This window comes from Hyposmocoma kahamanoa, unplaced genomic scaffold (assembly GCF_003589595.1).
Source record: "Hyposmocoma kahamanoa isolate Upper Pololo Valley unplaced genomic scaffold, ASM358959v1 64, whole genome shotgun sequence".
NCBI lineage: Eukaryota > Metazoa > Arthropoda > Insecta > Lepidoptera > Cosmopterigidae > Hyposmocoma > Hyposmocoma kahamanoa.
Window position 1 is genome coordinate 2112904 of NW_020653852.1, and position 15882 is coordinate 2128785.

General features: G+C 37.4%; 1 protein-coding gene across 1 annotated transcript; it reads right to left on the minus strand.

Annotated features, from left to right (window-relative positions):
• Positions 1–472: 472 nt before the first annotated feature.
• LOC113230795 lies at positions 473–11503 on the minus strand. The gene is made up of 7 exons (XM_026464883.1): positions 11436–11503; positions 10155–10215; positions 9284–9542; positions 4853–5003; positions 2079–2152; positions 588–676; positions 473–517 (listed from the first exon to the last, which is right to left on the minus strand). The coding sequence occupies exons 1-7, from the start codon at positions 11441–11443 to the stop codon at positions 473–475; spliced, it is 687 nt and encodes a 228-aa protein (XP_026320668.1). The 5' UTR covers positions 11444–11503.
• Between the last annotated feature and the right edge of the window lie 4379 nt (positions 11504–15882).

Genomic DNA, 15882 nt, shown 5'->3' on the forward strand with positions numbered 1-15882 from the left:
AGAGTAGTTTATAGAATAGTCTATGGCAGAATAGATTGTAGAAGAATAACAGATCTGTCTATCAATGTTTATTATGGTCTAAGATATTTATTTCTCAAAAGAAAACAAATTCACTTAGTGAGAATACAAGGTATATTAAAATTTCTACAGAGAGTATACGTGCTGACAAAATATTCACATAAAATTTCGTGTTCTAAGAAAAAACAAAAGCAAGGCTCTAATCAAGTATTGTATGCACATCAATTGCCATGGTGAAACTTTAATAGCAATGTCGACAAATAAAAAAAATTAAGACGAAATAAATATGTACAGAAAATGAAATTGATCAAATAAAGCGCAATTAGCGTTGGAAAAAGTGAATAGCAAAGTTCAGAGAAACTATGAATGTTATAGAATAGGCTTTTCGTCTTGAAGTCAGACGAGAAGTAAGTAGTAAATATACAATAGTAGTGAATAGTAAATGTATAACTACTCACTTTGGAACTCTTTCAGGAATCAGGAAAATTAAGAGCGTTGCCTGGGAACGGATAAATATGATAAGAAGTCTGTACTTTCACGCTACAAGGGCAGCAAAATAAAATAAATACCTTTGTGGTAGACCCGAGAAATGCGTGGACTGCCGAATCCAGATCAGACCGCTGCGTGATGATTCCAGCGCCATAAACAGCGCTTCCATCTACAGAAAAATACACTATTTAATCTTACATTGACAATTTGTAATAATCTTTATATTTTTATTTAGCTAATTTAAAATAATATAGTTTAATAAAATAATTTTACTTATTTGCACTTTTGACTATTTGTAATAATTTCTATATTTTTAATTTATCCAATTTTAAATGAAATATAATAAATGTAACACAACTTTGGATATATTTAGAATGTACTTAAAAATTTACATTATTGTGCCCTTACAAGATTCATGTTTGATACTGTATGTACTAATTTAAGACCTATATTTTACAACATGTATGCAATAAAACATTTGAATTTCAAATTATTTTAGATAAGGGATAAGTTTTATTCTCTTGCAATGTTTCGATATATTAACAATCTAGTTCTATGTTCAACCAGTAGGGGTGGGCAGCTACTTAATTTAGAATACAACATGATACAACGGAATAGAAAACCTTTATTACAACGCCACAAGACAAATCGTCTGCTTAAAGATAAAACCAGATAAGTGACATATTCCACAAAAATATCTCCAAATTATGTACCTGTCGTAAGAAAATGACCATCTTTCTACAGATAAAACTCTTATTGAGTTTATAGCTTTTTTTGTTATTGAGTTTCACGTGCAGAAAGATTCTTACCATAGCTATATAAATTAAAGAGTTTTTGTAGAAAATGTCACTTATGTGGTTTTACCTTTAAACAAAGAAAATATATAATCAGACATAAGGAAAAGACAAGCAAATAAGTACTATTTAAATGAAAAAGATTAAAAACATAAACAAACAGACCCTATTCATTATACATACATTTCACATGTACATATATTTTGAAATGAATTCCGTAACGCAAAAAAGTTATTTTCGGTAGTTTATGAAAATAAGTTTAAATTTGAAAAAGCGAGATTATCTTTTAGTGACGGTATTGCTCTGAACGTGCTATATATTGTCATGTACGTGGGTGGCGTCTGCAAAGGATCTCAATCAACTAAGGTACAGTTGATATCAGATTATAACGCTGGCTTGAATAATTCTCTACGCTGAATGAGCAATTTTAGTAGTGTTGCCCAAAATCAGTCTTGGCCTTGCAACATTTGAGCAAGAACAAGGGTAGTCTGCGAGACACTTGCATCTCGCAGTTCTTTTTAAATTTTTGTAGTTTTTTTTTTTTGTTAATATTATTGAATGGCAACCTATCGAAAAATGTCTTTATTCAATTGATATTAAACTCAAATTTGGTTTAAAACGTTTGCAATTTAGTTAAGATACAAGTTCACTGTAATTTAAATTATTACTTGACGAGCTTTAGCTGTGTGCCGCCTACATCGACTTACCTATTTCAATTGTGAGCCCTCCGCCACCAATAATACTTAAAGCATTTGCACTAACAGTTTTACAACTAACCTTGCCATTTGACCACATCACCGCTTATGTCAAGATTTTCGCAAATATTTAACTTAATAAGGTCCGATTTTAATCTGAAAGAAAGTAGAAAATAGTCATTTATATTAGTTTTAATAAATAAAATCAAAAACTCCACCGCTACAATGTCACAATAAGGCCAAAAAAGACGTTGCTTGATTCGCTTCCGCTCGGACCGACAACGCGAGACGCACAATATCTTTTTCGCTCTTATTGCATGGACTTTCTGACCGGCTAAATGAGATTCCGGGTCGATAAGTGTGGTGACTCCCTTATTGTCCGCGTGTCATGCGGAAGCGTAGATAAAAAAACCGCCCTAAGACTGCACGAGTCATACGGAGTATGAAGTGATGCCAGATCTACATATTTATCCGTAGTTCTACGGATTTTTCACTTCACGTAAGAAAATTAATAACAAATCTACGGACTTTCGTTCCATCCACCGAAACAAATATTTCAATTGCATGACTTCAACCCAATTTGTTTCATGAACTTTAAAAAAGATAAAGGATTTACTATTAAACTGAAACATATATTATAATAATAATATCAAAAAGGACAGAATATAACTTATAAATATATATATATATAAATATATATATATATACATATATATATCTGTTGATTTGCGGATTTTGTAGAGGCAATTTAAAGAATTCTTTGGATATACTATCGAACAACTGTCTAAGCCGTTGTTGCTATACTGCCATTCTGCGATTGCGTCGCGAGAAAAAGGAAGTATGCAATATCCAATATGCAGTGGTGAGAGAGAAATGGCGCTTATCGAGTGATTGCGATGCTACGATTTGCAAATCTTACGATTATAATCTTTCAGTGCACAACATAAAGTTATCTTTCTCATTTTGTATTTTACTGTTATCTATTATCTTAATGTTACTAGTCACATACCAGAAACTGTGGTTTTGTGCTTAATGAAATGAAACGACAGGCAGTTAATATCAATCAATTTAAATACAACTGGTGCCGAAAACAGCCATTTTATTTTGGCCAATAAATAGTTAATGGTTATTGATAACAATAGCTTTATAACAGTAGCAGATTAACGCCGTTATCCGCGACTTAAACACAAACAATAGGTTTCACAACAGTGTTGTCGTGGTGATGCCAGAGCCCTTGAGTCAAAAATTACATTTCGTTACCTGAAAAGTTACATTTTTGTGTGCAAGTTTAATTTTACAGCTTCGTTTTTTAATTAAAAATTCTGAGTGTAACAGATGTAGTAGGATATATATGCATAAATCCTAAAAATAAAAAGTAAGTATGGCCAAAAAAAATGAAGCTATAACCAGTAACTGATTGATTTCGTCAAAACTTACGAAAATTTCCTCAAAAACAAAAATTACTTACATATTACGCGAAAAGATCAAAAGTTACAAAATTTGTAAGAAATATGACCATCTGGCAACACTACACAATATTCACTCGCTATCATTGTCGCAACAGGTTACCTGACAACAGTTTACAATAACAGTTCTAGAAAAATCGCATAATTAATTATTGACAAACAGCCGTTTATACCATATCTATACGGAAGCGCCACAGACGCGCAGCTACCGCGCCTCAGCAGCGCTTCTACAAACGCAAATTTGAAGGCGCCCTAAGCGTCATGATTTTGCAATGCCTTAACGCCCGTGTACACACAAGACGTTTTGCAATACAATGTGAGAAAACAGCTAATTTTTTAAATAAAATATACGGTTTCTATAAAACGCTATATATTTAGGAAATGAAACTATTTTTCCGGATTTAAATCGCGTATATTTGTTTTCTTCCAATCAAACCGACGTTTTACAGGTCCCATGAGTCAACCGCAACCATGGGAGCTGTAAAGGATCCGAAACGTTGGTTTGTTTGTGCGTAACAATCATGTGTAACAATCTATACGCAATATATTTGTTTCTATATGTCGATGGCAAATTCGCCAAATCACAAGCACTACAACGTAATTTACGTTGTATTTACAAGGAAATAGATATCGCAACAATTTTACGAAAATAATAATAACGCACACACTCAACATAGCCCCGCACTAGGGAAACCCTGTATCGCGGGTGCCATGGACACACACATAGACAACCACAAATCACACCCGAACTCACGAGAGAAATAAGTGTAGGCCGTACAAATATTTCTCCCGGCCCGGGAATAAAAGTAAAAATAAGTGTGCAATTGACCTCCACAACACCTGATAGAAAGTGACGATGAGGTCGACTATGTAACATGCACACCTAAATAATGCCTATTCACTCTCGCCTTGAAAAGGTCCAAGTTATAGCGTTGGGGGAACAAGCCTGCAGGCAGGGAATTCCACTCACAAATGTGGAAGCGAAACGCTTTGGGTGAACCCGGGGAATATCCACAACATAAGGGTGGAACCCCAACCCACGTCTAGTTCCCCGATGATGGAAAGGAGAAGGCGGAATCAAATTATGCAATTCCATCGCACACTTTCCGTGGTATATCCTGTAGAATGCGGATAAGATATCTAATTATGCACGCGTAGTGGTTTAGTAACAATTTAATTATTAGCATTTAATATTGATGATTGGCGAAAAAACTGTCAACCTAGCAAACATCAAGCAAGTCGAAAGAAAACAGTTGATTTAAGATCTTAGGTAATAAAGACCTAAATCTCCCTTTCTCTCTCTCTCTCTCTCTCTATACATACTTACATGCGTACACACACGCATAAATAAAACTTATCAGTCTTCAATTCAATATTTAGGAACACTTACCCAACTTCATCACAAAGCTGACAGAACAAGTAGCATACTGCGGCAGTGGTGGGTACGCACGTAATCACAACGTAGCGCTTGTATTGAAGCAACGGCGCGACCAGACCCAACGTTGCCAGGGGGCTTCTGGCGCCCACTGTTACCGGTGTATCTGCCAAAAATTATTATAATAAGGCATCACCAATGAAAAAAGGAAGGATTACACTTTCTCAGGAGGTCAACTTAATAGCAATTTCTACTTTAAAAAAATATATTACCTATATAATACACACACGCTTGGCCACAATCTCACTTGATGTTAAGCGACGATGGGACCCGTTTGCCTAAAAAAATACCTATTCACTCTAGCTTTGAATAGCCCTAAATTGTATTTTTTGGAAAACACAGATAGTATTCCATTCCTTTGCCGTACGCATCAGAAAGGAGGAAGCAAAGCGCTTAGTGCGAATTGGTGGAATATCAACGAGATAAATGGAGTGCTCCGGACCTTCTAGTCGACCAAAGGAGGAACGGTGAGGGTGGAACTAAATTGAAAAGTTCCTGCGCACACTCCCCGAAATGTATCGGATAAAAAATCATAATTAACCAAACTATAATTAACAAGTTTTCCACCATAAATTTACAGTTCTTGACAAACCCTACAATAACGACCATGGCACATGACATTCCATGCGGGGTGTGACAAAAACCTGCGACCTGACTTCAGCTCAAGCGAGTTTTACCAGTAGTAGAGCTCCATGTGAAAGAGGTCGTCCATGGAAGCACTGCCACCTGTCCTATTTCTGCCGCCAAGCAGTAATGTGAGCATTACAGCGTTCCGGTTTTGAAGGGTTACGGTGCTGGTGAAATTACAGACACGGAGACTTGTAAACTTGTAAAGTTTTAGTCTCAGGGTGACGGCCGCAGTAAGTCGCAGGGTGGCAATGCCCCGCAGACATCGAGTATATAAACAGAAATAGAGACGAAGTGTCATTTGATTTGTTTGAAAACTATTCTGCTAAATCATTACGGTGGCAACTGGGCTCCAATTGGCCAGCCCGAATTCGAAACAATTGACGGGAGTCGTCAACTGTTTCAGTTCAAATTGACCAGTTTAACTTGAAAAATTACATACTTCATATTTAATTACCGATGAAATGTGATTCCGTTTGTTTTGTAATTAGATGTTTTGCTGTTTTTCCCACACCACCGAATAGAACAGCACGGCATTGTTAGAGATATTATCTTTATTACAATAAATCATTGACTTACAATTATATGGACGTCGGGTCCGCGCTAAAAAGTGTCCGAACTTATAGGGCGTTAAAATCGTATACAGAGCGTCATTCACGCTCTAGTCTTCGTTTGTTCGACTGACAGCGAAGCAAGCAAAATTAGACAGTACTGCGATGACATTACAATTTAAATTCAACGTTTTAGCTTTTTCATATTCCTTTACGTGTCACTACGTTTAAATAGGTTGACTTGGGACTTTTTTTCGTGGTTTTTGTATTAGACCCGTCGTGCAATAAATACAGAATATTTTTGGAATATACGGAGACGTACAAACAGGTCAGTTGTTGGCGCTGTACTATTTCAGCTTTCTAATTTGTGATTTCAGGGCAAAGGAGAATTGATATTTAAAAATGATATAATGTCCATTTCCTTGATGAGTTGCCAGTGATGGATGGCCCTTTTTTCTTCTCTATTTCTGGTTATACAGTCGATACTCAGAGTGACACTGCAACTGCTACGGACAGGCGTGTCGCTTACAACCGAGCGTAGGACTTGATCGTCCCATAAAAAAAGTTCACTAAATAATTTTTAAAAAATTGTGTCCCCGTAGAAATTGCACGCTTGCAACTCGGTTAAGGTGAAGGAAACTTTGTTGTTTCGTGGCTTTGAATTTTCAAACCTTTGGAAAACGAAACTCTAAAACTAAATACGTTCGTCTCTCAAATAAGTTTAAATAAACTAACATTCAGTAATTAACTGGAATCGGAATAGATAGAGTTTTTTTACCTAAACTTCGAGGAACATAGTCTCAGAAGAACATATGGAGTCTTTCTTACGACACCATTTTTTAGGTTCAGGACCTGTTCGGGATTCGGGAAATCACCTAAGTACATTAAAAATTGACGTAATTGGGGACAGGCAGGTCGGATCAGCGATATTGCAGACATTGGATTTTTTACGATACCTCTCTAAAAAAATGCTAATCGTGAGATCCTATTGTCCTAAATAAATATTGCCATTTCACATTTTGCCCAAAACTAATAGTTTAGTAGGAAAAAAATAAAATGTGTATTTTTTGTATCGGACCATACCTTTAGTGCTCCATCGTCTTAGTCGATCCAGTCTAGGAATCACTACAGACGTATTATTAGACCTATCTTCTATAGATTTACACACTAAACTCGCGCCGAAAGCTGCTTATTCACTGCTTATACGTGTCAGAAAATGTGCAAAATTTGCTCATAAATACGTTTACTGTTTGAATACAACCAATAATCGTATGCCCCATTGTAACACAGCGCGAGCTTGCAATGGCTAGCGCGAGCTATTAATGGCAATTTTTGATAGGAATTAAGGTATAGGCGAGTCGAGTTATTTAACTCGATTAACTCGAGTTACTCCCACGAGTCAACTGGAGCTACTTTTTTATGAACTCGAGTTAACTCGCCACGCCTCGCCGGTGGAAAACTACCTTAACTCATACTTTTCGAGGGAATTTGCATTACGATTTGATCTATTCGATCCACTGTCAGTGGGATTTATCCATCGACTCACCTAAGCACTTTAAGGAAGGTAATGTACAGTCAACACAGCACATCAAAGTTATACATTTTATTCGAATACCGCCTCCGGAGCGACGGATTACGATCAGGCAATGTGTGGCTTGTTATGCTGCCGTCCGTACATAGAACGTTTTGACGTGAGTCGGCGTTCGAAGTGCTGAAAACCATTATGATCCCCTTACAACACAGATGGGCGTAGCTTACAATTTTCACAACACAGTACGTCAAATTCTGTACGAATCTATGTAATTATTATTTCCGTCTAAATTATTATAATAAAAACAAAATTGGGACCGTATTATGTAGTTGCCCGGACCGCCGATATAATATAACGCACACACTCAACATAGCCCCGCACTAGGGAAACCCTGTGTCGCGGGTGCCATGGACACACACATAGACAACCACAAATTACACCCAAACTCACGAGAGAAATAAATGTAAACCATACAAACATTTCTCCCGGCCCGGGAATCGAACCTGGGACCTCTGCGTGGCAGTCCGGCATGGTAACCGTTCGGCCACGGAGGCAGTTAATATATGAAAGATATGAAACGCACAAAATCTTTATCGCTCTTAATACATTGCCATAAAGCTTTTTCTAACCAACTCATACCGCGTCGATAGGTGTGATGACTCCCTTGGAAAACGAACTTTTCTAAATTAGTTTTTTTTATAATACTAAGACAGGACGAACAAATCGTGCGCCGGATTGTAAACGATACGTCTGTCCATAACAGTTGCAGTTAAATCACAAACTGAGGGGCATCGCCACTGCGCGCACAGTGCGCGCCCTGCGTCATAAATTGACAAGTCCCTTGTGCCTGTAATTTCACCAGCCTAGTTGAAGTCTAAATAGGATGAGGCTATCAGTGCCTCTACCATGAGATTACATTATCGCTAGCGGCCGCGTAAAATGTTTGTATACAAAATGTTGATTTTTCATGTGACCGCTAGGGGCGCTGTATAATTTGCCATACAAAATTGTGAAGTAATTTACGCGATCGCTAGCGACAACTGTCATAGTAAACTGTAGAGTTGGTTAGGACATGAAATTAAAATGAGTTCGAGAGAGTACCTCATATGAAAAAATGAGGCGGTACAATGTAGAAGAACATCAAATGAGGTGAGGTAGTGGTAAGAATGTTTGCACCTATGGCAATGACTCCACAGACAGGGAATATTAAGCACATTTTCATAACTTGATGGTATCAATCAATTGGATAACTTAAGTGTTATGATGCAGTATAAATAAATTTTATTTAGTACTATGATAGTAATGATCATATGATGTACAATCAGCTAAAAAGCGGGCAGTGCAGGACCAACAATTGTTGCATTGTTGAATTCGAAGCAGTGTGACATGACTGAGGTTGTAACATGAGGTGAGGTGTTAGGTGGAACATTTTTATGACATGAGGTGTTGTGACAAACTAACCAAGTGAGTGGTACAAACGAGTTGCCTCGTGTATGAGTAACTCAACACTAGTAAACTCATGGGCAACTAATCTGAGACTGTCACTAATGTGAGGTTTAATTAACTCTAGTACAGCACCTACTAACCCTCTCCTTAGAAAGACCCATGACAAACAAAATATAGGTTGACACAGTACACTGGTCTATGTTTGGTCATTTAAAAAAACATGATACTTACTTGAAGAATTGTAGAATTTGGTGTTTGAACTCCAGAACAAAAAATTTTGAACAAGCAAACTAATATCAGTCTGCACAACTTCACGCTTCGGAATCTTCCTTAAATGATATTCGAGCTGGGAGAACAGCTCTGCATTCTCCTCAAGTTTCTGTGCCAAGTTCTTGAATTGTAATGTGTATTTCTCAAAGTCTTTATGTGGTGGATCATCGTAGTCTACATATCCTGTCGGAATTGCGGAAGCATTGTTTTTCAAATACTCCTGTAATAGTAAAATAAAAAATTAAAAAAAAAAATAGTCTTTTCCACACAAAAATCACGTTTGTCTCGTATTTTGTTTATGATACCAAGTGATGGGACGAACAAGTCGTGTTACCTGGTGGTAAGCGACACGCCTGTCCATAGCACATCTAGTGGCACTGCCACTGTTATGAATAGGCGTGTCCCTTACCACCAGGCGCACGACTTGATCGTCCTGTCACTTGATATTTTAAAAAAAGTTTCAGTGCCACGTGAAATTTTAAATCGCAAAGATTCCTACTACATCAACACCCTTAACACTTCCACACCGGAACGCAGTAGTGCTCGTATGACTGCGTGGCGGCAGAAATAGGTGAGGTGGCAGTACTTTCATGAAATAATTTTTCACAAGGAGCTCTATCTATGGCTACTAAAATCGTCATTGGAGACTGCACACCAGACTACAAAACTCCACAAGCTAAAATGCTGACTTATTAATTTTGCTTCCTGTACTTCCTAATTTAAAATCTTGGTAAACGGGTACAAGTACTTAGTTTTTAGAATAGAATAATCAAAATCGGTTTAAAATTACACTTGTTTGATATCATTTAACATTTCATTACTGAAATCTTACCTTTGCAAGTTCCACATCTTCATTCCGGTCATCAAAATTAAGAATTAGTTCTGCCATTTCTCTGAAAAACATAGAATTAAATAGTCAGTATTTAACAGTTAATATATGGATTATAAGGCTGACTCATTACCCTCGATGTCAGAGTGGCGTGGAACCCAGCGCAATACCACTGTATTACTTTCCCCGATAGTGTTCCGTATATTTACACAGTTCTCTACAATCCTCGATGTATGGATGACTGAGGCTAGTGCGTGTGGAGACGCTTGACTATCTGAGAGGGAGAATAAAGTAGATTCTGCCATGAGGCAGATGAAACTTCTGTTCATCTCCTCACCTAATGCTACCCCCCTGGTGGGCAAGCGAAGCTCCATACTGGAAAGGCACATGCTACAACCAGAGGACAAAAAGTCTGTCAGAGCCAGAAAATTCCTTCAGTTCTTCAATGCTGTGGGCCTTGGCTCTGAACTGTAATTAGTGGTAATCACAATAGATCAGTTGATGGTTGCAGTGATGAGGGGCTGCATATGCCCCAAATGAAGCCACCCCAATAATAATAATAAGGTGGATTACACATTTTCTAGAGTAGACCAATAATTCAATTGTAATTAAAAGATTAAGCATGTGATAGTAATACAAGTAAAGGAATATATGTAAATGTTTTTCAATAACAACAACAAAAAGGTTTAAAAATTAAACAACATGTAATAAAATGTTTATTGCATTGTATAGTAATACTGTAAGTACTGTGTAATTTTATGAAATAAATAAATAAATAAATAAATAGTATCAACTATCAGTTGCCAAATGGTCACCATGCTGGACTGCCACGCAGAGGTCCCAGGTTCGATTTCCAGGCTGGGAGAAATATTTGTATAACCTACATTTATTGTTCTCATGAGTATGGGTGTAATTTGTGGTTGGCTATGTGTGTGTATACATGGCACCCGTGACACAAGGTTTCCCTTGTGAGGGGCTATGTTGAGTGTGTGCGTGTGCATTATCAGTAGATAGGTTTTTTATGATGTCAATTGGACAAAAATTGTGCACTTGTTGGTAGGCGACACGCCTACCCACATAACACTAGAGCCACTCCTCAGAGCTTCTCGAAAGATCTGAGAGGCACTGCGCCCATCACCCTGAGAGACATAAAAGTTAACAAGTGCATGTGTCTGTAGTTTCATCAGAATCACCCTTCAAAACCGAAAGTTTGTACTTCTCACATTACTGTAGGTAATAAAAATTAATGCAACATAGGTAACACTCTGCGTTTAAAATACTTACTTATTCATTGTAGCAAACAACTACCTCCCATTTCTAAGTGTTCACTTAAAACCTAAATTAGGTGGGCAGAAAATAAGTAAGTACTACGGTATTAAGATAAATTGTAATTGTCTAGCTTAAAATACTTCGAAAATCAACTTCAACTTCAACTTTTGTATCTATGGCTCCGTCTGTTTGCGCTACGATTTCGCCAAAATGAGGTTGGGAACATTTACTTCAAACCTAGCAAATTCATACAGGCATTACTAATTATAATAAATATTTTTTAAATAAACTTACGATTCAAAGTTTCAAGTCGTGCCAACAACCGGTATGTACTCTAACTGATAAGTAATATTTATCGGGTATTTATAAAGTGTAAAGTTTATCACTATCATATTATTATTATTATCAGTGAACTACACATGCAGGAAAATGATAACTTGTGTACTCCGTAAATGGGCCGTATCACTCAGTAACAAGGTTGTTGTTTACAGTTTTTTTTCCACCCTATAAGACTTCAAATAGAATATGTCACTTGACAGTGATAATTTGACGTTTAGTTTCTTTTTTTTATATTAATGGCTTTGCCTTCGCATTTAGCCAATGAAAGGGTTGGGAAAGCAGAATTACAGATTGTCTAAAAAGGATAATAATATGGTAGGTTGAGTAGGTGGGTAGTTATTATAATATATCGGCTACATATTAAAGCTTCATATATGTTTTCGATAAATAAGGTCAGTATATTATATATAACATCATCTTTATCATCAACATCTTTATTACAAGAATTTTTTTTTTTAATAACACACTCAACATAGCCCCGCACTAGGGAAACCCTGTGTCGCGGGTGCCATGGACACACATATAGACAACCACAAATTACACCCAAACTCACGAGAGAAACAAATGTAGGTCATACAAATATTTCTCCCGGCCCGGGAATCGAACCTGGAACCTCTGCGTGGCAGTCCGGCATGGTAACCGTTCGGCCACAGAGGCAGTTAAATACAATAAACTTGTTGGAGGTGGGGAATGAGAGCACGCAGGGTCAGGTACGATTTTAAGTTTAAACAGGTGCGCTGGAGTTGTCACGTGATCAAGTCGGGCTATAAATAATGGCGGTAGTTTTTTTGTCTAATTTCGTCTTGCTAAACCATGGCTTGCGTAGATAGACTCTTGAATCAAGCGGTAGTGCTTCTCTTTGAAAGTATCTATCATCCAGCCTCTATACCATGCCTCGAATAAATATCGTTTCTCTAAGCGTTGTACTGCCTTGCCCCTTCTGGCCAAAGTCGAAGTCAAAGAATCATTTATACCATGGGTAAAATAAATTTACAACAAAACGTCACTTTTAAGGTAGGTACTATTCGTTCATGCTGACTTCCCTGAGAAGAACGAGCGAGAAACTAGGGATTGCTCATTTCAAATAAACTTAAATGTTAAAATACACTTTGAATCAAATTTGTGTGGAACCTAGAGTCATGTCGTCTTTCCATACATCTTTATCTAACACGTAGTCTTCAATTTTGGAATATGACTTTCCAATTTACATATTTTTAAAGTAGTTTTTAAACTTAGGAAATTATAATCATAATATATACTCCTGAATCTTATTGTAAAAACATATACAGTTTCCCATAAACCAGTCGTTTACCTTGGTTAAACGAAATCGTGGCACCTTGAGTTTGGACTTGGCCCTAAGGTTAATAATATGGATATCTTCTTTCTTAATAAAATTATGTGTATTTTTACGGGTATATAAAATATTTGAATAAATTTACTGTGATGCCATATTCATGATACGAGTCTCCATAAACTTTTCTCTGCGAGAAACCCGAGAACCTAAAAGTGGGCATTCATTATCCTGCATTGCAGTCCGCCTTACCACTCGCCGCGTAATGCAGGATTATGAATGTAGTCGCAGCGTGCAAGCCATCCTGCAAACCTGCAATGCGTCCTGCAAGACTGCATACGTAGGCCATACGCAGGATCTAAGCGCAGGGTAGTGTGTGAGCAGTCTCCTACCCACTCGACGCACTGCCATGCAGCTAGGAATGGGCCGCTTTACAGTAGACAAAACGAATCGCTCGTTTTTGCAATACAAATATGGTTGGTATGTAGGTATGCTAGTGGTCGAAAAGGCTCGAGCCTTTTAGCCCTTTTTTAAGACTCGCCGCTTTATAGCGATGGCTAGAAGGCTAAAAAGCTAAATAACTCTCAAGCCCTCGAGGCTAATTGTATTTATGGCTTTTGCTAGCCGTCAAAAAGGCTCAAGCCCTGTAGCCCTAAATTTAAAGCTTGCGAGTCTTTTTTAAAGGCGGACTCACAAAACAGTAGTTCTAAAATGGCTCACTAAAAAAGGGCTTGAGGCTTTTTTTAGGCCTAGGCTTTTTTAAGGCCTTTTTAGAATAGTGGCGTCGTGGCGTAGTGGTTAGTAATCCTGACTGCTAATCCAGAGGTCGTGGGTTCGATTCCCACCGAGGACAAATGTTTGTGTAATGAACATGATAATTTGTTCTGTGTCTATAAATGTATATGTTTGTTTATATGTTGTCTAGTATCCATAACACAAGCTTTAGTTTGCTTACTTTGGGACTAGATAGCGTTGTGTGAATATGTAGTGACATATTTATTATTATCCATTTATTATTATTAATATTGTAGCCATCACTATAAAGCGACTCACGTCTTAAAAAAAGGCTAAAAAGCTCGAGCCTTTTTGACCGCTAACGCCAGTCTTCTAAAAAGGCTTTAAAAAAAGCCTCGGCCTAAGAAAGCCTCAAACCCTTTTATAGTGAGCAATTTTAGAACTACTGATTTGTGAGTCCGCCTTTAAAAATGGCTCGCACGCTTTAAATTTAGTTCTAAAAGGCTCGAGCCTTTTCGAACTCTTTTGTGAGTCCGCCTTTAAAAAAGACTCGCAAGCTTTAAATTTAGGGCTAAAAGGCTCGAGCCTTTTCGACCACTAAGGTATGCCACTTTACCCCTCATGATATTTTTATTTAAATAAATACTTTAAAAAATATATAAAAAGCAAATTTTTATTTAAATAAATACTTTAAATAATGTATAATATATAAAAGCAAACAAATGTTTAGAAAAAATATGGCTCGCCATTTTCCGAGTTTAAAAAACACCAAAATAATGTTTAAATCAACCTTTGTAAGTATTCATTTTTAAATAGAAAACCACGTGAGACAGAAGTATTAACTAAAAAGAACGGGTTACTCACATATTTAGTTAATATCTTTGTATTCATTTTCACCGTTTTTTTACACTTTAACTTGCAAAATATAATATGAGTAATATGTACAATGAGCACATCAAGTTTACATTTGTTCGAAAGCTCGATATGCTGACGTAGACAGGAACATTTATGCCGGGTTCACGAGTCTATCACTAGCGTTTTTCGCTTGCTTGCGTTGGCTGCGTACACGGCGTAGAAATCTGCCTTCCGCGCAAAGACGTTCACGAGTTTTCCGCTTTGCGTTGCAGAGACTTGCGCGGTGCCTTGCCTTTTTTTGGATTGTCGACACTCTCGAACCATCTGCTGCTCTATGATTGGCCAGTGGTGCTGTCCTCCGCAAATGTTCTTTGTTGCTTGCGTGGAAATATCAAGTTTTCAAACTCTCACAACGCAAAAGAAGCGGCCGGTGCAAGCGAGCGACTCGTGAACAGCCCTACGTGCCCGGCATTAGATATTGTACGAAATTCGGACGGATTTTACGAAAATAATGACGTGAGTCGTCGCGGGTGTACGTCGCGTTGGACTAGATACCCTATATGAGCACCTTCAAATTGCATTCTGACTACAATTTGTCCATTATGATACACTTGAAATGCAACCCATGTGACAAAAATAACTCTAGAAGTTTCGTTACAATGCAAATTTGAAATTCCCGTCTAGGTAGGCGTGAATTTCGTAATGAGTCAGTCAGTAGATGCAAGTACAGAACATAGAGATGTTCCATCATACCATTCATACCTAATGCAGGTAACCGCCCAGGGAACGAACGGAAGGAATGTTTAAAGTACACATGATCATCGTATGCAATTTAGATGCAACTTCCGATGGTTCGCGTTTATTACCAAGGTAGGTATTTCCTACAGATTTTCGCCATCTTTCGCTGTTAACTACAATTAATAGCAACTATTTTACAAATCTAACTCGAGCTGACGTGAAACGAAAGTTCATAACGTAGTTTTGTGCACTAAGTACTACGACAGATGAAGCCGATTAAAATCTTAGAGGATGGAAAAAAATAAAGGAAGTTAAAATGCGGTAAAGGTTTTCCAATAAACTTAAAAAAATATAACCTTAAACTGATTTTGATAAAACAAATCTCTTCGATGTCAATACACTGGCGATGCAAGAGGCCGACGAAAATAGGTGCACTAAATGTCAGCGTTGGCGCTAGCCCTGTTCCAAATTCAAAGGTACAAACAAAAGATGGTTCCCAAACAC